The following is a 25,575-nucleotide window of genomic DNA, read 5'->3' as shown; positions in this document are numbered from 1 at the left end:
TATGTTACATCTTGAATACACAGAACTTCATCTAAACACCTCAGACCGTGCGCAAACGCAGCTTTAACAATGATTGATTTCATTTCACAATTAACCTACTGTATCTCTGTGGCAACCAAGAAAGTAGGAATAACTTGATAATGACCTGGCTTTATTCCACATAGGCTCTCGGTGCTGAAAAGCAGCTTGAAAACGGTTGGAATTGATATGCTGGAACATGCCTGGAAGACGATGGCAAGCGGAGCACCGGACAGGACATCCAGCTCTGCGCATCATTAACATAACAAGTAATTTGCTAACTGGAAGACAACTAATCCATAGCCTCTCACCATCTCCCCAGGGACAAAGGGAAGAGCTGAAAGCCAAAGAGAGGTCAAGATTGCCAAATGGCTCAAATGCAGCTCCCTCTATGCACAGCAGGGATTATATTAAGTCCTTAAACCAAAGGAAATAGTAGGAGGCAAGGAGCAGCGAGGCACGTCATGAAGCCACCCCTCAGCGACAGCAGCTGCGAGTGACCCACAGCAGAAGAGACAGAGCGGCAGCCCTCAGCAACCCTGAGAAGCAGTCACAGCAGAGCAGAAGGTTCACGGGGCCAAAGCACGAATCTGGTCAATGGCGTAGTTGGTTCCCAGACGACCTGGGGGCTCTGGGAAGGAGGAATAAGCATTTTGTTTCTTGGATCTCACCTTAAGAACAATCAGCAAATCTAACATTGGAGGCCAAAACATCGCCTTTTAAAAATCCCCATTCTCCCATGCTAGCTTTGAAGATCAAGAAAAGGAAGAAAAAAATAATTTGATATATTAGATTTGGTTGTTTTCTCAGGCTGGACTGCAATTTCCAGAGACCTAGCAAAACACACTTATTTTAAACAAGCTGCATTGGCACTAGGTAAACCCTCTTCTTTGGATCCCCACGTGGAGGGGATTGCACTGTGTTCTTTAGAGGATTTTCTTCCTAACAAAGCAAATTCATGTAATCAATGAAAGTTACTTAGATAATTGCTTAAGTAACAATTGCTGAATTCATGACAAACACACAAAAGAAACACTGCAATAAAACACAAACATCTTCAGAATTTAAACTACTAACACTGCTGCTGTTTTGCCTGGCTTTCTTTTATTATCCATTTTTATTACCCGTATTAGGTAATACTAGATATTCTTCTGTTACTTCAAAAGTTAGTAAGCCCCTCTTACTTAAGTTTCCACTATTATGAACACCTATGGAAATGGCCAGAGTTAACAGCACATTCTAGCTTAGAAACTCTTGCACATCAGATGGACCTGGTATAAACTGCACTCGATTTTTTTTTTTTTTTTTTTTTTTGGCAGGGGGGAGAGCAGGCTGCCCATTAAGCTGGCTAATGGTATCCTTCTATGCAGCACCGAGCTTTAGCTGCCAAATCGGGAAGTTCACTTTAATTACTTCTTCTAAGGGGGTGTCAAGTTGTAATGAGGTCTCTCAAGACAGCCTAAACCATGAGCCAGGCATAAATGACAACGGTCAAGTCTCAGCATTACACTGGTCAGGTCTTATGACAACGAGATAACCAGGGTTTCACGAATACACACCTGCAATCTGGATAGATATTTCCTTTCCATTGTTTGGCAGTGCAAAAGTGAAAGGAAAGAAGCAGCTGAATGAGATTAGTGTTACCAAATGATCAGAAAGGCTTCATGCATTGCCAAGCAGAGCCAGCTGTTTTGTTCCTTTCAAAAAGGGGAAAAAGGAGAATCCTTGAATTCATTGTAAAGGAAAATAAATGAAACCCACCTGTGAAAGTGTTATATACTCTTGCCAGAAAGTGCTCAGGCCTTGCCAGAAAGCCACAGGACATTAACAGCAAGTGTCAGGGTTGAGGCTCCCAGTTCAGGAACCACTATCACAGCAGTTCTCCACATTTCAGAAGCCACAGCAAGCTGCATTCAGGCACTGAACCAACGCACCGTAATATAAAGCTTGTGAGGTGACAGACACTAAAGCTCAGCCCAGCCCCAGGGCTGGGCATGCTCTCTTGTCTACGGACACCCGAGTCCCCCTCTACCCAGGCTGGGGACAGCAGCCACGTGGGGAGAGGGCTGGAGCGAGTCATCGCTCCCACAAGTCACCTCAGCCTTGGAGAATCGCCCTCCAGATCACTCACCTAATGGCAGCCACGATTACAGGGGCGAGCAGAAGACCTCTCGATGAAGACTTAACTTCTCATCACCAGCATCTCCTATTTTCTACTTTTATTTATCCTTCTGTAAATAACAGCTCAAGCCTCACTAACACAAAAACTCACAGAGGGTAAATAATTCTGGGCGACAGAAACATGATGCAGCTCAGACAGCAGAGCATGAAGCGCAAGCATCTACAATGAACTCTTTGTTGAAGTGTCCAAGCAGAAGAAAAATACAGAGGAAATAAGTCATTCTGAATGATGAAGATGCAGCTTACAACATTTTGCAATCAGCAAAATGAGGCATCTGATTTTTATACTGATGTAACGATCCTTTGCTTTAGCTCCTCCAGGTCTAAATCTAAATATCCTTGAACCCTAGAGAAGGAGCCAGGTCTTGCTGATTATTTCAGAACCAAACAACATTTTTATAACAGGCTGGGGAAACCCATATTCAGAGCAGATGGGCTCATCTGAAACAATTACATTGTACTAACTAAATTACATGACTTTCAGTTAGACAGGAATATGTTCTTATCCCCAGCATAGCATTCTATGTCCTATAAAATTAGATTTAGAGGTTATGGTTGGACACAGTGTTCATGAAAAAGCTTTTAGAAATTGTGCAGCTGCTCTCTATTGAAATCTACAGCAACCGTGCATCTGTTGAGCATACTGGCACTTGTAAAACGGAAGTTTTACAGAACTGCAGATACCATGCATTAAAGTTGCTATTACATGGAGGTAAAAACACCAAATATGAAGTTGCCTGAAAGCCTATTCACTTCAGGAGATCATTGTAACTGAATTTCTGGGTTTTTTGAAAGCGTTTTTTCCTCAACAAGTTATCTCTTCTAATACTGGTGGGCTACAAACAGTCCTTATTTGCTAGCTATGCTGACCTACACTAGATTATTTATAATCTGCTTAATTTAGTTACTGATAAGTAACCACATCACCTACCCATCTGTCCCAAGTTAGCTATTTTGAATATTTTTGACAAAAAATTGCCTTCACTAACTAGGATTAACTTTTTTAATAGTCAAAAATAGCATTAGATATTAGATGATTAGATGAGATTAGATGATAGGGAAGGGGAAAATAACCTTGTTGCTGACTGCAATGTTTACCTGCCTGCTCTAAGATTTTTGAAAGAAAGAAAGAAAGAGAAACAAAACAAACTGTCAAGCTCTTCCTAATCAACCTGGAAATGCCTGGAAAAAGCACATGCTCTAAATGCACACAGGGCAGAGTTTTCTTCCTCACACTAAAGGGTTAAGCTAGAACTTCAGCCTCAAAGAGCTCTCCCACAGACTTTACAGAAGCGACTGTATTGCAACAATAGCCAAAAGTTAACAAAGTAGAATCAACCAGAAATTAGCACAGTCACATTAGTCTTTCTTGTTGAAAAAAAGTATTACATGACCCACATCACTTAGAAGCAGACTTGAATTTTCCTTGCTTAGAGCAGCTATTTTCCCATTTCAGTTATCCCACCTGCTCTACAAGCTACAACATAATTACCCATTTGCCAGGATGCTCAACTGAACTATCTAGTTCCACAAAATTGGCCTGGATACTTGGAAACAGTTTCCTTTCTACTACTCCTCCACCCCTTATCTACTCCTGATGGGACTGATATTAAGAGAAATCACTTTCTTATTATGGATTTGGCTTCCACCTCTGGCTCAAGACCAAGAGAGTGGAAAAACAACAACAATATTTAAGATAATTCATTCCCTCAACATCCATTCTCATCTTTTAAATTACCAAAATAGTAATGGCATTTTCTATTCTATCCCTGCTGGGTCCCTCAGTATTATTTGTTATTATAACTTATCCCTGAAACCAAGATGTTAGGAGAATTACTGAAAGGATTAGACATGGTATGGATAGCAGCAGAACTAATGCTCACAATAAGAAAATACAACATAAGCCTTATTGCAGGTTATATAAACCTATAGTAATATGGAAATGTTGTTTACAGGCAGGCTCTCACACAGCTGCCCACTATGAGCATTTTACACATTCTAGGAAGCCTTATCTTCAGGATACTAACTCTGATCCAGGATTCACGGAACTGACAGCACAGAGTTGTCACATGGGACAAACAGAACATCCCTTTTCACCCCAAAAGTTTCATGAGGAAAAAAAAATTAAAAAAAAGATAAGCACCTGAAATCCTTTAGGTATAAGTGCCATATAAATACCTTCCTTAGACATAACACTTCTGAAGGTCCCAGAGCATTTCAATCTGTATGTTAGTTCTGCATCTTATACTTCTATATTTTCTAAGAGTTGCAAGTATCATAAAAGCAGTATAAGACACAAAAGGCATATGTAGCAGAAAACAGACATCCACTAAAAGATCAGAAACATCTTGTTTCTCCCCCACCCAGAGTTTCATTTGAACCATATGACTCTTTCCAAATCATCCTTGAAGCACAGACATCAATTAACAAATGGCAAACTGAGCATTAGCCACAACATTTTGCAAATAAATTGATGAGAAGTGCTTCCAGACTCATGATGCTGATTAATTAAGGGAATCTAATGAGAATGGCAAATGTGCACTGACAAGATCTGATCATCTCTTCTGTATATTTTAACACTTAGTGATGGTTTTGCAAACACAAAAAGTGAAAGACTAAGGCATTAGTATTTCTCCTGTTCTTTTGAATCTTGAAAAGCAATCCCAGTTATATACAGCTCTAAATGTTACATTCAAGCAGAAGCAAGTTAATAAGAGGAACGAATCAGACAGAACGCTTACTATCTGTGAACCAGAAGGTAAAAAAAAATCACACTGAAGAAATGTATTATTCTTTGGTGCCAAGTGCAAGATAACAAGCATAACTAGCAGCCGTACCATTGAATTTTTCACACTCTGCAGCAAGCGCTCATGTTGCTCCGCTATGGCCAAAGCGGCCGAGTGCACCTTCTGATAGATTGCTTCCCCTTCTCTTGTCTGAAAGATGAATAGTCCTTCTCCTGTGTCACACATCCTGCCAAAGTGAGAGCATACAGCATTCAAACGTGAGGTTTTCTGTTGTTCTGGTGATCTGTAAAGTTCAACTTTAACATGCTGCTGCAGAAGTGCTATCATGCAGGTAGTAACAGAAATCAAAGGCTGTTGAAATACAGAACAAAGTTATCTGGAAGTCTTCATGTCTGGGTCGTAAGAGCTCCAGCCCAGTCTTTTTATTTTAACCCACCTTGGTGCTTCTTTTGCCAAACAGGGGCACTAATCTCAGACTCCAGAGTTTATGCTCAAGGCCCAGACTTTAAAGATTTAGACTCCTAACTAGAATCTACATGCCAAAACTACTCTGTCTTCTTCCCCTTCCAAGCTTTTAAACACCGCTGTAATGAACCCTAGCGAATATCCCGAAGATCCTGTATGTTGTGCTTGCCATCAGAAGCACTGGCAAGGGAAAAAATATTACTTCCCTGTGTGTTTTTTAAATAGGCCAAGTTAAATTTTATTAAACTGAGATCTGTTCAGAAGAGTACAGACAAAGTTGTTTTACTGATTTTGCACGCTACTTGGTGGATACGAGCTTCCCCTAAGACCTGCAGGAAACGGCTCTAGTTTTATCGGCCTGCAACAAAGCATCCATTTCGGCAAAAGCAAAAAGCTTAACCAGAACTTACAAGTGACATTTTAATACTGAGGCTGGGGACGTAAAGCAAGAACAGAACTGTCCTTCCACATGGAAAACTACACTTTCCTTCCACACTTTCCTAGCTTTGAAAGCAGAGTTTTGCCTTCCACTTGAAACACTAAATACATATCCTTAGCAGTCCCAGTTGCACTGTCTTACCATCATGGCTAACGTGTGATCAGTTAAATGAAAAATATGTGTGCGTGTACACACACATACACAAACAAACATATCCTTTTTCCCAGAGAACTAAATCCTGCAGTAATAGGGAGGATGGACATTTAAATGCCTCCTCTTTTTCCAGGTAAGTTAACTGTATACTCTGTTTCTTTTACCACTGTAATTCTTTAATGTGGTTATCTAAAATAATGTATCCATATCACTTTAAAAATATTTGATAATTTAGTTCAACAAACAGGAGCTCCAGCTTCAGCCCCACAAACACTTCAGCTCATTAAAACTGAGCTGCAGGAAGAAATAGAGAACAATCTCTCTAAAAGACAAGAAAATGCATTCAAACTCCTTATAAACCCATTCATCAAATAGATGGAAAACAGGAGTATAATTCACAGAAAACAAGAGGCCCTTCTGCATTATTTTAGTTTGCTTTTGGGAGACAACACGGCACTCATTGCTCTGAATATTAAAATCCAAATCTCCTACTACAGAGCTACTTAAAACCTGTAATTCTCCACTGTGTTCAAGGGCCCATGTTGTACAAATTCAGGAATATGTGCACCTCTTTTCCCCAAATCTGTCCATCCAGTTCTCTAGCTCTTGTACAGCTTTATTTTATAAAGTAACACACCATGCTGTCAGCCTCCCGCTATAGTCCCCTGAACCAGTGTTCCAGTTCCCAGTCTCCCAGTCTTTCCATCCGCTCTCTCCCCTCCACCCACAGGCACCTGTATTTGGCAACTGCTTGCATTCAAGCTGCGACCTGGGATTGGCAGATTTATTTGCTTTCATTTTATATTTGCTTTCAGTATTTTATATTTTTTACAGAGGGCACAGACTAGCCTCTGCCTGAGGAAGGTAAGCTCAGTCCTCAGCAGCGTTCAGGGCACCACCCAGCACCACCACGGACAGCAACGTACTGCAGCAACGCACACCTACCTCCCTGCTTCGAACGTGAACCAAGAGGGGTCCCGCCCGTAGCGTCGGAGGGCGCTTAATGGCCAAGAGATGAGTTTTATTCTGGGATTCTGGATGTCCCAAAGACAGATATTCTCAAATGTTATCTGCAAGGTACATTCCCCATGCACATCTAAATTAGGGGATGGCATCAAATACACATTGAATCTCTCTGGGAGAAAAACAGAAGGTTAGTCTAAAATCCCTGCCCATTAAATGCACAAGTCATTAAAGGAATTTCCTATTTTCCAGCTCTATTACAAGACTTTATTTTCACTTTGAAAAATTAATCCAAGAGCAAACACTCAATTCCTTCCACTAACTCAATAAACTCAACATCTGGAGCAGTCAAAATGCTACACACGAAGGGCTTCAAAAGATTTGTGCATGCATTCAGATACAGAAAAGAACTGCAACATAATCCTGACCTTTGCAAGCAATTAATAAAATTGTGTGCATGAATAAATATACTGCAAGCATATTTGTGCATGTAATTAGTTTATTTGCATAGGAAAGTGAAGTAGCCATGGGCTGAAGTTTCGTATGCAATTACTGTTATTTATTATTTCATTACAATGTTGCCTAAGAGCCTCAGTCACAGACTGAAACTCTGTTGTAGCAGATCCTGTACAACAAAACACACAAAAAAAAGTCCCTATCTCCAAGGGCAACTAACTTGCCCGAGAAATAAAAGTGCTGTTCCAAAATAATTCTAAAATCCGTAACACATGATTACCATGCTTATCATCTCTTATCTCTGCTAGTAAGAAAAAATAAAAATAAAAAAGTGGCTTGAAAAAATAGAATTTTCTTTATACCAAATTACTTCTAGTTTTCATATCACAGTCCAAAAGCTTCAAAATAATGCAGTATTTTGGGATATAAGGATTTAGAAGGTCAGCATTTTATGTACCTACCACTCTGCTCCCTCTCCACTCCAGATGCCAGCAAGTCAGGCTCTCCAAGGCTAATGTCATTAATTCGCGTTCCAAGACACTCCATCTGCAACACCTTGCACCACTCATCTGCCTCAAGTTCTGTATAAATGCCCAGAAAATCTGTGTGTAGGTATAATATGTTTATAATTTCACAATTAATGCCTCTGTTTTCTAATGTGCTTTGCCATTTTACCCACCTGACTCGCAAGTAAAAGTTTTGGATGTGTCATCACTGAAATAAATCCCAACAGCATGCTTCTTCGTGCTTTTTGGCAGCCGCAATATATTCTTCACATTATTGAGCTCTGTGACCTGGAAAAGCACAATTTGGAGTTCCGATTAGGGCCTTGGAAAAATAAATAAATAAATAAATTTTGTGTGTGTGTTTGTATATGTACATATACACATATATAAATTTCCTGGAAAAGGAGAGAAAAATGCCAAGTGTAGAATAGAGAGAGCGAGCGCAAGGCCATGCTCTTAACGAAATGCAGTTTTGACACAATAGACAGTCAACTTGAAGACCCTGGGCGACAAAGTAGCCACATCCTCCAGGGTCAACACCTGTCCGTTTGTGAGCTTCAGCATAACCCAGTCAAAACAGGATTAAACCCAAGAGGCTGGTAGAAGAATCAGTGCTCGACCCAGTTCGGGGAAATATTTAGATGAAGCATGAGGGAAAAAAAAAAAAAAAAAAGTCAACCTGACATAGCAGAAGCAAATAGATGCTAAAAGCCTAAAGAATTCACCCATTTGGAGGAGCAGGTTGTACTGCAGCTTTCTTCATGGAGGACAAAATTGTAAGAATGGTTAAAAACTGCTAAGCTATTTTTTGACACAGCTATTTAAGTCCACTTAACTAAAAATATGTATTTTTAATTAGATATCTAAAATACCTTTGAAAGTTCACAAAGCAAATTCAGGCTTTTAGACAGACTTCTTTCATTTGTTTGACAAAAAAAGATTGGAAAAATAGCTTTCATTCCAAAAACTGAACACAAATCTTATCTTACACATACCCTCAGTAAATACACATTGCAGGCATTTCATATCTCTATATCTGGTTTTCACCCTCATGCCCATAAACAACATTCTCAAATTTGTCTGAGGGGGAACTCTTCATTATTTCATTCCTTTTAACATTTAGGCTAATAATAACGGGTACCTCCACTCCTTTGGTCCCACTGGTGGCACAGACCAGAACCTTGTGGAATGCTCTTGTACCAACTAGTACTAACTCCAAATAGAGAAATACAGCAATTATCTTCTCTGAAAAATTAAGAAACTACAAAGAGTAATCAGTGCTATAGGGCCCAGCAAAATGTAGCAGCGTTCCTCCAGAGCACTTTGGTGTTCACCAGGATACCCATTGCATCTCCAGGGCTTTTCCTCCTAAGCCAGCTTCTTCTAAAGTTATTGCCCATTCCCTTCTAGCAAGAGAAAAAGGGCAGCCAGAGTGAGACATTCAAGCAAGATCCCTGAAAAGGTAATCTCATCGCATTGAAGGGACAAAGAGCAATTAGTGGGCAATCTCGTTAAGAAAAAATAAATAATAAATAAAGGAAACAAGCAGCAGAGCCTGTGTCTGGAAGCTCACACTGTAGTCGGTGACAGAAGGAAGTACCAAAATGAAAGGAACGTCCCATAGGGAATGCACCAAGCCCTCTGCCAGAGCTGCCAAGTCTAGAAATCAAGTTTTTATAGCCTCCAGGTTCAAGACTATAAGAAGTGTCAAAACTGAGACTCCCTAATTGTGCTTAATTTTGCATGAGCATTTCTTACTCTTACAGGAGGTCCTGTGATAGGAGCACATTCCCCAGTGCTAACAAGACACTGACAAACTCATTGCTATATATGACAAATCTGTCATAACATATTCCCATTGTACTCGGCACATGACAGGTCAAGCACAAATTGCCAGCTGCCAAGTTCAACTTTCATTCTTCTCGCATGCCACAAAATTATTCAAATGCAAGACAAAAAAAGAGCTAGACTTTTTCATTCAGGACAGCAGCTACCCTGACACTTATGCTGAACACATTTACATTTGCTGCATGCTAATGAAACTGAGACCAATGATGAAGTGAGTACCTAACCGAGTTCAAGTTAACAGTAGCAGAATTTGGCCGTATGTTTTGCTAATGAATTATTTATCTAGGATTTGTTCCAACAAAAAGCTCATTTCTTAAAATCAAGCATTTAACACTCCTGCTGCTGGATAACACAGCAGTTCTCTCTAGCACGATGAATCCTAAGGGCACTATGGCAGGGCTTAAATGAGGTCAGGGAAGGTTTATACTAGTGAGGGAACAGCAAACTACCTCACCTTGTCGACACTGAGCTCAGAGCTAAGAGCACCTTGAGGCAGTTAGGCGGCTCTGAAGCACGACCTGCTCAGCCACTGCTTGTGCTCTGCTTGCACCCCCGGAGGACTAAGCAGCATGCGCTGCCTCGCTGTACCGCCCAGCGGAGCGGGGAAGCAGGGGAATCCTAGTGAGGCAGGCAGAGCACACTTGGTGACGTGGGAGGTTGCAAGCTTTTGCACAGCACTGGGAAAAAACAGTGGCACTAACAAGCCTGTGTTCGGACCAAGTCTGCACCTCTGGGCCAGGTGGGAGCAGATGCTCATAACGCTGCTGGGAGCATGAGAAAGATGAAATGAAACACCGCTTTGTCTTTGTGCGGTAAAGGACCAACACATTTCTGATCAACACTTCTGCTACTAGGACTCCAGCCTTGTGCATCTTATATTCCCCACTCCCAGCACCCCTAAGACCACACTCTACCTCCCAAACTCGTCTTGCGTCCTTAGTGTGGCAAGCTGCAACTACTCCAGTCCCCCTACACCAGCTCCTGCCGTCTCTGCACCCGTGGTGCACAGCATCCACCACCCATTCCCTCCTGCCTCTGTACTAATGGAGTTATCCTCTACCTTTCCAGTCTTCCCACTCCAATCCCCAGACCACCCCTGCCTCCCCAACAAAGGCTTCCAGCCTTGCACACAGCTGCTTATATCTGTGTCATATTCATCTTGCAGCCCTGGCACTGCATCATCTCTGGAATATTTGTTCCTGCCAGTATCTCAGATACCTATGGCTTCCCTCCAGACCAGGTCCTCCTACCAGATGCAGCTGGTCATTCTCATTTGTGAATGACCAAGATCCACCTGACATGTGAAGTAGGACAGAAGCCTTGCAACCTGCAGTGTTCTTTCTTTGGACCTCACAGTCAAGAGCAGCTTCACTGAAGGGTACCAAGCAGCTCCTCCCTCATCCTACAGCCCAGCACAATTCTCACTTCTCTTCCCTGTAAGTGAGAGCAGCCACTTTATGCTAGAGTCACACTTCAGTAGATCTTTGCAGATTTGTGCAAAACTTAAGATGGACAGAAGCATGGTTGTTGGGTGACTTGATGTCACAACAGCATAAAACTCCCTCTGAATTTCCCTTTTGAAATGACTAAGTATGGAAACATGAACAGAACAATCCAATTGTTTGGGAGCTGAAAACAACAATAATTTTTTCTCTTATTATCAATTCCTCTCAAAAGGCTATGAAGTACTTCACTGCAGTAATCTCGAAGGCAGAGAAATATATTCCAATAGCAATTTTACAAGATGCTGCTCGTGCTTGAAATCCCCAAGATCATCCTTCTGAACAGAAAAATTTGTTTTCATTTGATTATGCTTTCTCCTACATTTACTCTTTATTAGGGTACTCCTTCTAACCATACTGCATTATGAAGTACACAAAACAGATTATCTAAACCATTATTTCTCTCATTTGTTACCCTCACAGTTGTCTGTTTTCCTTTGCTCAGATATCAACCAACAGTAATTTGTCTTTACATATGAAATGTCTCCTTATTATCAACATGGAAGCAGAGAACAAAGATGCAGAGCGTAAGTGGCACCAGCATTGGTGCAAGTAGAACTCAGGATGATCAGCTTTTCCCTGGGGCTGCAAGGTGGGCATACAGGGCAGGGAGGAAGGGAACAGGACAGGAGAGTATCTAAAGCATAAGAAACAACTTAGCACTCAAAAGGTAGTTACAAGTCTGTCATACAGCCTTTCCCAAGCACTTTTCCCCCATCTGAGGGCTATATGTTGGGACAAGGGAGGAGATGCAGGAAAATGACCTGAGATAAGTGCCCACACTGCAGAAGTGTGCAGTAAGTCAGGTGCTTCCAGGAATCACTTTATGCCATGCAAATGCAGAATAAACTATACTGTGTAAGTGTAGTACAATGTATTACAAATACATATCCCTTCTGAGAGTCCTGTCTCAGTCTGGAAAAATAAAGTCACAGGTGATTTCATCCCTTGGCAAAATCTTGATGAAAATACCTTCAGTAGTTATCTTCAATTTAAGTGATTGTCAAATCATTTGCAGCTCATGCTTTATCCACAAAATGGGAAAGAGGTATGTATATACAGAGAAATCCTGGGTACAACATTTGGCAGTTCCCAGGCTATTTTGTGCTGTGTTGACTACTCAGGAGCTCTTGTATAGTGGCATTTCACACAGCACAGTCTTTCTGAAATTCTTCACATGCACCTGAAGACTTTGATGGTATTCATTTCTGTACAACTGCACGAGCTGACACCAAAACACCTCCCTCCAAAAGGTGATGGACATGTAGCCCCCAACTCTAATCCCTGATCTAGGTCCAAATAACCATGGTAACACACACACACACACACACTTTTCTTCCCAGCTGACTTCCCAACAAGTTCTCCTTTGGTGCAGGACTCTGTGCACACAGGGAGAGTAACAGTTTACAAATTTTGGCACTCTGGGAATCTTTTGGAAATCAATGGCACATGTGATATCACACAGGGGAATTTCTTTGTCAATTCAAGGCTTTCCAGGCTGTTTGCTCATGCATGCGTTCTGCCCAAGAAACAACCCTGTTACCCAACTACAGCTTTGCTGTCCCAATCCTGCTTTGAGGCTGAGCTGCTGCAGTTTTCTGCGAGATTCAGAGGTGCTCCAAGATGGGAAGAGCCCCTCCGTGCAAGATCCAGCTTCAGCCAAGAAGTTATTCCTGCTGCTGAGGCTCAACAGCACACCTGTGTTCCTGAGGGAAAATTGTTTAAAGATCACTTGATATTTGCCCTACTGTGTCTCCCAGCAAGATGCTTCAAAATACCGTCATTATTCCAGGTGCCTAAACCGCCTTCCTGTTGCTTGCACTTATGCAACAGATGGTTCGGAGTGTCTGGCACATACGCACTGAATTCACACCAAAAGTGGCAGGCTGCTGACAGCCCCTCCACTGTGCTCCTGGAAAGGGCTCAGGGACAGACAAAGCACCTGCAAGGATCTGAGGCTGAGCTCTCTTCCTTGCATTTTTGCAACGGTCCTCCTGCCCAAATCTTGCAAGATAACGTTTTCACGGTCAGTTTAATTCCTTAATCTAGGACAAATAAAAACATACAATAGTTTATAAATTTAATTTTAAAAGGCAAGAAAAAAAATCACAGGATACACTTCTAAAACAGTGTTTAACAGTGAAACCATAAGATGAATATTATTTTGTGTAGGGGTTGAAAACACTTTCCTCCCTTTTACTTTCAGGCCTCCTTTATGTTAAGGTGACAATCTATATAATTGAAATACATTACACTAGATGAAAAACTAAAATACTTGAGCTCTCACTACAGTAGCTCAGCAAGAGTCAGGAACAGGGATTAACCATTAATTTCTCAACAGACATTACAAGCAGATAGAGCTTCACCCTGACCAGATACTCTCAGGCAGAAATTCTTGCATCTCAGTGCCAGCATATTCTCTTCAAAAATTATACCAAATGCAGAGTTCACCAAAAAAATAGCTTTCATAGCCCTTTGACTTGCATATATAATTCTTAAATACCAGTAGCCTTTCAGTATAGAACACATGGGAATATTTGTCTACACAACTGCCACTTTCAATGGTTTCAAGTATTTAGTGTTTTAATCTTGAAGACTTCACCCTTCCATCTTGGCTCACAGGGTGTTTGCCCGGTGAGGACTATGGTGGTGCACATTTAGCAGTCACTGCTGCAATTCCAGCCCACTTCTGTTTATCCTATTTGTCTGTATGCATTTAACTACATAAACATTTATTTTTTATATATATATATATATATATATTTAGTATGCTATCTACAGCCATGCCTACATTTCACACTGCTCTGGGGCTACTTCTCCCTTTCTTCAGGGCGAAGACTGCCAGCTGCCAGTTTTCATTTGTTCCTGTACAGAACTGCATACACACTAACCAAAACCCTGGAGTACTCCAGCAGCTTTTAAAAAAATTAAGGCCAAGAACAAAAGATTGAGATTCACTTTTCACTCACTCCCAGAAACTGCCCCTCAAGCTGCACGAGCAGCGGAGCTGGGCACCAGAGCCACAACCCTGAGCTTTGTGACAAGCCTTGGGTCCTCTTCCTGCCCCACAGATTTGCCATGAATCTTGACACAGAGCATCACAATAAAGATGCCAAAGCATCCTGACAAGTTACTTGAATTCTTTTAAAGCCCCAAACCAGACATTTTATTCAGAGTAAGTGATAGTATTCATTAAAATAAATGTTTAACAGCCAGCGATTAGCAGAATGGTCATACTTTAAGCGTTTAATTTGCTACCAATACAGCTTTGCATTAGCAAGCCTGGAAAACAATTACAAATTACACAATTCAATTTTCCAAATGGATTATTCCATAACTAGACAGAAAGACTGTTTAAATTACTTCTGCTGTTTCAAGGCAAGATTAATACAATCGGATTAAAACTTAGATCCCCTCGAGGAATCAGTATATTCCTGTCAGCAGTATGCAATTAGCTGGTTTTATATTGGAATATTAACGATTCTTCTGGTACACTGCAAAGTCAAAAGCCCTTTAGAGAAACAATTTTATTTCTGCAATGTCCCCAGTATTATTTTGTTAAAGCATATGGTAATTTGTAGATGATTATTTATTTATATTTACCAAATGAAAGCTAGACAGCTACCTGAAAGGCAATTTTTCTGTCCAAATTTTGTAGCCTGGATCCTAATTATTTTTTCAGCCTTGTGGGACTAAATGAATTAAGTGGGCAATTTGCTTTGTGAATGCAAATTTCCAGTGCACTTCATAAGCTACAGATGACTATTCTCAGATGACTTGTGTCTTTGGAGAAAATAAAAATAAAACCCACCCACATCCTTAGTACACTAACCTCCCCATGTTTAAAAAAAATAGAAGATTAGGGAGTTTTTGTAGGTCAATATTACACAAAATGTACTTTTTTTGTTCAATTTCTCTACATAGTGACTTTGCTAAGGAAAAGTCTCTAGCCTATGGATTACATTTAAGGAAAGAGACAGATACAGTGAATATATGATTTTGATTTCTTATATAAAATATTTTTCTCAATAAATATACACACACTTGATCTTCTTACATGCACTTTCTCAGAAATCATGTCAAGCACACCCTGACTTAAAGTAGCCTAACAAATGAGTGTCCAAATCTCTGGACCTGGAATAAAGAATGAACTTAATTAGTTTAAAAATGTATCCATTAAACTGAGCTAACTAATCATTATCAACCGGCCAGCAGGATCCAAGAGTCCCCAGCTCACAGCCGCCGAGATCCAAGACTGCTGGTGCTTTAGCGGGGTGTAACAGGTACGTGAGAAAGTCTCTCCCCAGTGAAGTGACAGGTGGGAAGAGCCACACACGGGACAGGGACAAAAGGAGGGGTTACACCAGCAAGCTTTGAGCACGTAAAGATGGCAAAATTCAGCTTTTGGTGCAGAGCTGCACAACAAGGCACAGATGTCACACACGCACACAACTTACGTACCTGCGCACGCACAACCCAGCGTCTGCAACACTGCCGAGCCTGTGACCCAGGACTCCAGTGCGCAGAGGAGACGCCTTGGCCAGACGAAGTTACCAGGCAGCATTTCTGCAGTCTCAGTCCACAGCAGCTCAGACTCAGTGACAGGCACCACAATGCCCACAGGACAAAGGCTCAAGACACTCTTCCCAGTTTGATAAATTGCAAGTAACATTGGCACTTTGATTCACCACAGAAAGAAAAACAATTTAACACTCCACTGAGGGAAGCAGGTGCTTTTGAAATTTTAGCTGCATTTGCTGTTTTTTTCCTGTCCTTTACATTTTTATGATGGATTAAAACTTTCCTGAGACTGATCAGGTGAACACAGACTCCTCTGTTTCCTAGATCTGATGCTGCTTTCCAAGTCTGAGAATCAGGCTTCAGAACTCACGTAGGAGGTTAGCAACCACATTTCTTAAACATTGGTAATCTGTAAGGAAGGCTTTCTCTCACAGTACCATCTATCAGGCTGCACTGCAGGCATCCTTAGGTTCATTAGCACAAGCCTTTGACAGTGACACTTGACATGTTAACAGGACTGATTGGTCTTCTCATTTGTAGGATTAACTTTACTGTCAGAGACTGTGAGAAGCAGCTTTTTGTCTGTTCTGATTTTGTCACCTGTGGACAGAAAGACTACACACTGTCAAGCTACTCCTACAACACCTGGCTAGGTGCATGCAGATGAAGGCAACAGCTACAGCTAGTACTCATAGCATCATCCATGCGATCCAAGACACCCAGTCCCATATATGATACACAAAAAACTGGCTAGAAGCTGTTAGATGAAGACTGCCATATTAAAGTTGTTTTTTAATTATCAGCTATGCTTTTTAGCATTTATGCTTTTTATACAGCAGTAGTGACACATCGTCCTTTATCACCTCATTGCATAACACTGTTGGAAGTATTTGCATCATTCACCACCTTAGAATTTCACACATTTACAAAGCTTATTTGAGAAGATGAAAATCACTTATCCACATGTTCTCTCTTTGTAAGTTAACACATTTTTGTCAGAAGGTGCTATTTAATATTCAACTTCCTCTCACTTAAGTTCAGCAAAAATAAGCAGGACCCATCAACTTTTATAGTCACTGACTCTAGAACTAGGAGACAACCTCAGTTTCCATCTCTGTGAAACAGGGATGCTGCAGAGCCCCACTGCCAAATGGCAACACTGCAGAGGTTAATGACAGCCCACAGTCCCCCCCAATAACCGCTCTTAAACAATTCTACTAGCAGTTCTTCTAGCACTGCTTCATTTACAGAGCGTGCAAAGAGGAATGATAGATGTGGAGAAGAAATAGGGATGACAACGTTAGAGTCAACTCCCACAGATGGGTGTCCTGCTGCCCAGGCATCCAGCCCATCTGCACCCCTAACAGCTATCAGCAGGCTCCAGCCCATCTGCACCCCTAACAGCTATCAGCAGGCTCATCCGCAACATCCAGGCTGATATGGTGTCAGGAAAAGAGATCTCTCCCTTCTACAGAGGGGACTACAAGCTTTCTGGTAGAAACCTTGATTTTACATGCCTTATTTTAGTTCTACATACCCCAGACCTAAAGTAGAATTAAGTTTAGGGGAAGGGTTCAGAGAATGATTGCCAGCTCTAGTCTAGTGTGGCAGGTCCAAGACACACACAGAAAAGACAGAAGCCCATATCTTAAGTATATTCAGCTTAAGATTCAGAACTCTCTCCCTCCTCTTCCCCCCACAAAAGGGGGCTCAAGTGATCAGTTCACTCCAGCTAGAACCAGCAGCTTTCAGGAATACGTGCTCCATTCAAGTGCTCTACATCAACTTTGTTTTACTCCAAAAGGTGAAAGTTTGTTCTCATTCCTAAAAAAGTCTGAAAAAATTTGGGCATGGACCATCATCCTAAAGCAAACCCTAGATTGTCAAGTCTTTATAAAAAGAATTGCTCTGTGATTAGGTACAAAGTGTTTATGTAAGATGTTTTACTACTTTTGAAGCATTTTTAATCAAAACTTCAGTCAAGACTAGGCTTTGCTTTAACATCTATAACTTCGTACTACATATCTGACATCTTAGCTACAACTTTCAAAAGCCGAAAGCATGAATTTCACTGTTACTAAAGCATCAATTCAACCAGACAATTCCCAATAACTTCTATGGTCATGGAGTTTGACCATTGTTTATTCCTCTTAAATAAGCTACCAGAGAAGATAATAAATGTATAGAAGAAACAAAATAGTTGAACATTAAGTAACTTAGTCTAAGCTTATGGGAATTTCATTGATATAGCTGAAAATCTTATGAAGTTAATGGAGCTTTCTAACATGCTTCAGTATGCAGATCCAGATGCAGGAAACTGCTTCTAGTTTATATGTGAAAAATGGCAAGTGCTAACCTACATATCTTCTTGAAAAAGAAAATTCAAGCCTTTAGATCCCTCTTGGATTTCAAATCCACTACTTAATTTGAACTTCACACCAGTGGTGCATGTGCTGCTGATACATTGTGTTAGTACAATAGAAGAAATGAAGATTTGCATCAATAGTTGACAGAACCATGCCATGAGAAATGCAAATTCCATGCAGGGCTGGAAATCATCTAAAACATACACTGTGCAATCCCCACAAATCAAAATATACACTTCATTACTTTTGAAAGTTGCTTAATATAAGTTTGAATAAACTATTTCTGGGCATGATTTAGTACAAATAGCCACAGGGTTTTATGACCAATCAATTACAAGTTGTGGCATGTAGGCAGATAAATCCAAGAATTCAGAAAAAGTATTCCCTAAAGATCTCATCCTAAATGTATGTCAAAGTGAATAAGCGTAGATCAGCCTCAAGCTGAGCTGTGCTTGCTGAATCCTAGGAATTTATGCACATAATTCCTAATCTAATGTATTAAGCTTTTGCCAACAATGATTATAAATTAAAGGGCTTCTTATTTTCATCTCCATAACCAGGAGAATTACACATGTAAATTCTTAGATGACTATGAACAGTGCACAAAACTTCAGCAGAGCTATTAGAGAGAAAATTATATTCTTTCAATATTAGTGAATTTAGCAAAGGTTTTCACATCACCACTGCAGGAAAAATTTGCATGTAAAAAAAAATTCGTGTTGCCCTTCATTTCTGAAAGCATCTAGTGTCTTCCCACAGATGCAAAGTCCTCATAAAATAGCAACCTGTCTTCAGTACCCAGCTTTCTTGAATTCATGCCATGTTACCTTCGACATTTGTTATTGTAATTATGACTAGGTGTAGTCACTCTAAAGTATTTTGTGTTTGATCTAAAGCAGAAAGGATTAGGCTGAGGAGACCGAAGGACTTGTTCTATAATATTAGAGATTTATTCCACTAGCTTAGCAAGATGTACTAGCTGTAAAGCACAAAAGAGGCTCATTCTGCCTCTACATTACTGAATGAAGGAACAAGTTTAGGATTTTGATCGTAAATAAGTTCCAATTTTCAGTTCAAATAATACAATAAAGAATAAAAACTAAGTTACCATGTATGTAAAAAAACCACAAATTTTGAGAAGCAACCATATAATCAAGTCTTACCTTGTGATAGCATCTAAAGTAAGCAGCACGCTCATCTGAGAACTTCTCCAGCCTCTTTGGCCCTTTGCTTGAAGCTTTTTTGAATATTAACCAGCATCTCTGGTAAATCTAGAGATACAAGAGAGTAAACTTGGCATCTCCAATGACTTGACTATCACTAATATTTGCATGTAAGTTAAATACATAAAGCAACTATTGCTCTAAAGCTACAGTTAACAGTTCTCGGGAGCTTAGACTCAAAAAACCCAACACAGGCCAATGCTTAGCTGCAACCCATTTCCTTTAAGTTACAATACAGGCAGAGATTTTTATGAAGACAGCTCATGCCTGCATGAACGGTTATAGAAATAAAAAGCTATAAGCAGTACGCTTGCAAATGTAAGGCTTTAGGAAACAGATTTTTAAGATGACACTTTCCATTTTCATTAATTTGATAGTGGTTCCAATTTTCCTTAAGGCAGACATGAAGAAACCTTGAGCAGGCAGGTAGGAATGGAGTTCCACCAGAGAAGTAAAAGAGATAAAACTGTACATGTCTATAAAGGTAAACATCAATACAGAAAGGATGTTACTGGGTAACAGAAAAGCCAGATCATTTAACTGCAGAACCTAAGACCATTCTGACCACTGGAAATTTTACTTCCAGGGTCTGATATTTAAATTTAAAGTCATTTGAGACAGATCTTTTCCATGCACAGTGGTCAAAAAATACCTTTCCATCCAGTCTTAAGCCACTTCATTTCTCAAACTTCCACCCCTTCATTTCCTGCAATCTACCCACCTATTCAATTGTGTTGTACTTTCTGCCACCCTCACCATGGTACTTTTCACTACCCTCTCAGCTTAGATAACAGTCTGTGTAGAAAGAATTAAGCATTGCCAGCTGTTTACAGCATACATTTAATCAGTAATTCAAAAGTAACACCTGGTAAATTAGAAATAAAACAAAAACTTCCACTAAAATTAGTGAGATTTCAAGGAAGACATTCTGATCAGTCACTGTCAGAGTTTACAGCTCTGGCAGAGCTCAAATTCACTAGAACTGATCAGTGATTAAACCCACCAAAAACATCTCACTACCTTCAACCATGCCAGCATGCAACAGGTAACCAGCTGACAAGGCAATCCTTTAAACCCCTGATGGGTTTCCAGCCACTTTGAGCATAAAATACAAGTTATACCTGCAAAAAGTAGCTATAACTCTGTGCCCAGAAATGATTGTGGGTTGTCTACTTGTGCTTCTTCCACTGGCTTTTAGCTGTTTCCGTAAAGTTGTTCAGGGAACCACATCATCTCCCCCGTTTCATTATCCTGCCTGATGTGTGGGCACTCACATTCCTGGCCCACTTGCCTGAGGAAGCATTTGGCACACTGACAGGCTGTTCAGATGCCAGGCAGCAGCTGAACCTATCAAGACCTTCATCCAATTTTCCAGCTTACTGGCCACTCAACAGCATGTTCAATTCAAGCTTTTGCATTGAACAGAATTGTTCAAGAATTACTAGACACTGACCAAAATGAAAGCTTACCACCAAAAAGGGAATTCAAATATGTACTAACTTACACTGGAAGAAAGTTTTGCCTCCTTCTGTGAATCTTGCTTGCTGGGCCCAGGTAACCTCATTGGATTTCACAAGAAAAGCTTTCCAAAAATCTCCTGCGAGTCTCCTGTGTGAATACTCTGTCCTTTTGCTTTTCAAGAACAGCTGTATTTCTAACTGTAGGCATTAAAGGCCCATAGGAGAACAGAATTCTTTTGTAATTCATTAGGCATTACACAACATGCCCTAGGACAACACAACACAGGACAGGAACATACTCAGTCATTTGCACTCAGAAGCACTTCAGATCAGCAAGCACCTCAAAGCTGTAGCTCCAATGTCAACCTCAGCAGCACAGAGACAGTTAGGGGCAGAGTAGGAGAATGATACTCTACACTAATAAGGAAATAAAGAATTTTGTCCTGCCTCCAAGATCCAAGTTTGTCATCACCCTTCCAAACACCACTAGGAGCACAGGCACTATTGACACCAGACTGTTCAAGCTCAGTAGGTGACTAGAAGTTGGTGCTATTAGGATTTTATTGTTGTAGTTCAAAATTGAATATTGCAGCATCAGGACCAATTCTTGGATTTAAATCAGAATTAGAGAAAAGCTGGGAAGAACGTGCTACATTTAAGTATCTCCAAGGATGAAAAAGCCAAATCAGTCTCCAAAATAAGTACTGGACTTGAAATTTTGGTTCTGTTCCAAAATTACAACAATTTTTCCTCTAAGAGAGAAAAAACATCTCTCAAGGCTGGAATATGTCATTATACCAGCACCATCAGCACAAGATCATCCAGTCTAAAGTACCTGAGAAGAAAGGAAGGCACATTATTCATCATAATTTGATAAAACTGGAGGAAAGCAAGCCAGGTCATAAAGGTTCCTCCTCTGAACTTCCTCCTCCTTATGTATCAGCTAAGCAACTCTTTCTAGAGCATCTCCAGGCTAAAGGCCAGCATATTAGCGTTCTGCATTGTCGGGTTAAGGAGTTCTGCTATTTATTTTGTCCTAGATTAAATAAAGTGTTTAACACCAATTGCACTTTTAAACATAAGTGTGGCTGAGGCCTATCTCCCTATGAAACTCTCCTCCACTGCTCATACTGTTCACAGAAAACAGGAAGCCTCTTTTTGCATCTAAGTAGTGGCACTCATCAGAAGAGTTGTTCCTCCACAGCTGATGAACAACAACCTACACTGCTGGTAGCTACAAACTAATCACCAGGTATTGAAACACAGTTGGGTCTACCAGCAGATTAACAGGCTGCCCATGCTATTAGGAAGGCTCCACTGCCTCCTTAATACTATTGCTACTGTATCTTGTTCAAAGTTACTCACACTACCAATGCTTGCTAACAGTGAGGTGTTGCTTACACAGCTCAGCACCAGCTGGAAGCTTGCCTACACTTTAAGGGATAAACAGTATTCAGTGAATCCTTAATTCCTGTAAGCATTATGTAAAAAGTGACTTTTGTCCAATGAATTGCTATTGCTCATCTGTAGTACAACTGCTTCTGCTCAGACTTTAATTGCTTGTCAGTGTAGTACCTGGCCATCTGGTCTGGGTCCATGATTACAGTTCCTGGATATTATATTAATAGAGAGATGCTTAAGTCTTTTGAGAGAGTTTTCAATTTCAAAATCATGCAAATAGAAAGCCAGTTACTTCAGTGTGATTGATCCCTTAATGGGTCTTTGTCTAGCATTTATAGCAGCAAAACAGACATTATGTTACTGGACTTGGGAAGGGGGGGGTAAGACAAGTTAAAGAATTTAGTTAGAGCAAAGTTATACCTTATTCTACAACTCTAGTGTATTTTATTTTGATCAGAAACAAACAAGTTTGTGCCTAAATATACAGTAGTTTGAATTCCTGCTGAAGTCAGTGATCTGATGTTTAACTCCAGTCTGCTAAGTTACATAAAATAAAAAGATGTGTTCCTTCACTTAAGGTCTGCTTAGCATCTTTGAAAATATGACAGCCATCGACAGCTGATACTATTATGAGAGTAACACTTCTGCATCCTATATATCATAAGGGAACATCTTAGATGAACATCCAGCAGTCTCAACTGGAAATAAACTGCACAAGACCCCAAAACTCTAGCAACACCAGATTTAGTAGCTCCTGCCTCGCAGTGCTGAAAAGCCCAGTCACCACACTCAATGCACAGAAGAGACAGTGTCGCACCCAAGAACAGAGCGCTAATCGCTGAGCTTGCTGCGAGCTACATACAGAGCAAGTAATTAGGTCTTTGATGCCATCATGACCTAGTGCGTGTCTGAGACTTGTCAATATTTCTCAAGGAGGAGATAACACGCAAATTGTTTACAGTGATGCTGCTGTCAAAACAGCTCGAACAAGAACCAGCCCCAAATGCTCTTAGGTGTCTATTCAGTCAGGAATATTTAGCTCACTTATCCCTCAAATCAACATTTTCCATGCTACTCCATGAATAGGAATTAGTTGAAAGTGCTGCTGTAATTACTTCCACCCCAAACACTTGCACTGACAATGATTAGATAATCCAAAGAGCAAATCAGGATCTGATGTGCTGCAGAGAGAAGAGCAATAGCTGTCATTTGCATAACACCTCCTAAAACTTCCAAAGCACTCCCTGAGAGACCTTCTGAGAAGCCTAACCCCAAATTTAATTCAAGTATCATAAAAATTAGCATCTACTTCCTGTGATCTCTTCTGAAAATTTCAAATTCTAACAGTCCATCAAGCAGGCAACACCATAAAACTCTAGGGAAATAACGACATGACTGTACGAAGCCGATCATCTGAAACCCAGCAAGGTGATCTAACATGCATGTCCAAGGTCACATCAAATCAGTCAGTTCTATTTTTGGCTCTTAAGATCAGCTGATGTAAGTCATTGCCACAGCTGAAGTCGAAGGAGTGACTTCAAAGGAATTATGCAATCTGAGCATTTGGATTGCTGCCTCTTGGTGCTATGCCTTACAAACCGGGCAGAGCTCCTCAGCAATCCCTGCTGCTCCTCCTGATGCTGGAAATGCACTGCAAGGCAAGGAGCTATTACCCTCAGCTGGAGCCAGCCACCATCTGGCTTAGTAAAGTGGAAAGATTTTCCCTCCGACTTTTCTGGGTTTCATGGCCCAGATATGGTTTGAAATGTTCTCATGCAGAGCAGGAAACTGAAACCAGAGCCTACTGTAAAAACAGGCACGGACAAGGAAGAACACCATGTCAGCCACTTCCACCTCCAAACTGATCAGTAAGCGCAGCTAGATTTTGAACACCCCAAAATCTTATTCTTTACTACATGAAAATTCTACACAGGAAATGGAAGTGTTTGAATTTTATAAAAACCAAAGTTTGCAGTTCTGCTGAAGCTGGTCTTCCCCCCTGCTCTATACTTTGGTTCAGCAACTGATCTAAAAAGTGCCCAGAAATAGTCAAACACAGCTTAGAAATCTGGGGGTAAGGCTATTATTTTTTTTTATTATTATCTTCAGTCAGGGGATGGGGGATTAAAACTCTAAGCCATATATTTCCTCATCTAAGTTTTTAAAAACAGCCAATGCACTAAGAAAAAGCAAGCCTATTTCACTTTAGGGCCAAAGAATCCCATCATGTACTTGTTTGTTATTTAACAGGGATAGAGAGAGGTCAAAGATAATAGTACAATTTGGCAAATTTGTCTTGCCAACAAAGAGCGAGCCTTCAGGGAAAGCTGCTCCATTTTATTGTGTTGTTTTTCTGCTCTCTGCCCCAAAACAAAAATTTGAGGCATGCATTTATAGGGACTTGTTGTCAAGTAAACAACAAATTTGCTTTTCTAAAAGCAGTAACTGAAAGTGCCATCATGCAGCTTAGAGTAACATTCACAAAGTCTGGGCTACTGCCAAGAACCTGACTTCTGCAATTCTGATAACCTGTAGAAATAGATAACTTACCTAAAGGACAACTCAGTAACATAAGCAATTTCTCACAGTATGTTCTCAACTTTTTTGTAGGAAAAAACACTGTTACTCTATCCAAGACTGTAGACAACTCACCACTGAAGTTGCATATGGAAAATTATTTGAGGTTTTTGCACTAAACTTTGTCAGGGAGCACCCAGGGGGTCAAAATTTTATACAATATTCCTTCCAACAGGAAGTTTTTTTTCTTTGAAACACACACTAAGTCAGCCAGGTAACATTAAATGTTTGTATCTCAATTCCTGTATGTAAAGAGAGGCAGTAGTGACTATTCTGACTCAAAGGGTGGTAAAGGGCCCCAAAAGAGAATCCCAGGGTAGGTGCAGATTCATGACTGGATCTAGAATTTTTCCTTGCATCTAAAAAAGTATTTCCAGAAATCCAGCTTGTAACTCAATCATTTAATTATATTCACTTCTCAGAAGTGTTTGAAGCAGTAAACCTCCATTAGGTAGCTGTTTCTGAACAGTTAGAGGACTGCTTTCTATTAAAAAGGTCTAGGCATCACCAAACATGATGCCTTATATATCAAGTTTAATGGGATGTTTTGGGAATCTAGTGAAGACCCCACAACTCTTCTGGGACATCATTAACGCCAATTAAATACTTTCATTTTATCTCTTCCATAAGGTAGTGAATTGCCTCTACTTTTCCAGCCCAGCTGTGTCTCTTCCACTTCATCTCCAATAAAGATACTATCCCCATATACTATTGGCAGCTGTGTTCAGCACTGTTTCATTCTGAAGAAA

The 25,575-nt window shown here is 40.5% G+C and overlaps 1 protein-coding gene across 6 annotated transcripts in view; it reads right to left on the bottom strand.

Moving 5' to 3' along the window:
• DOK5 (docking protein 5) overlaps positions 1–25,575 on the bottom strand; it is a 45,707-nt gene that overhangs the window by 5,001 nt on the left and 15,131 nt on the right. For 3 of the 6 annotated variants that reach the window (XM_026101912.2, XM_026101918.2, XM_026101915.2), the window contains exons 2-6: positions 19,329–19,436; positions 8,102–8,216; positions 7,884–8,024; positions 6,949–7,138; positions 5,037–5,172 (exon numbers count right to left, since the gene is read on the bottom strand). In XM_026101912.2, the coding sequence (XP_025957697.1) occupies positions 5,037–5,172; positions 6,949–7,138; positions 7,884–8,024; positions 8,102–8,216; positions 19,329–19,436 (690 nt within the window). The remainder of the gene's footprint in view (positions 1–5,036; positions 5,173–6,948; positions 7,139–7,883; positions 8,025–8,101; positions 8,217–19,328; positions 19,437–25,575) is intronic. The other 3 variants (XM_026101916.2, XM_026101917.2, XM_026101919.2) reach the window with 2 other exon arrangements.

This window comes from Dromaius novaehollandiae, chromosome 16 (genome assembly GCF_036370855.1).
Source record: "Dromaius novaehollandiae isolate bDroNov1 chromosome 16, bDroNov1.hap1, whole genome shotgun sequence".
NCBI lineage: Eukaryota > Metazoa > Chordata > Aves > Casuariiformes > Dromaiidae > Dromaius > Dromaius novaehollandiae.
Note: the sequence above shows the minus strand (reverse complement) of the source record. Positions and strands in the feature narration are given on the sequence as shown.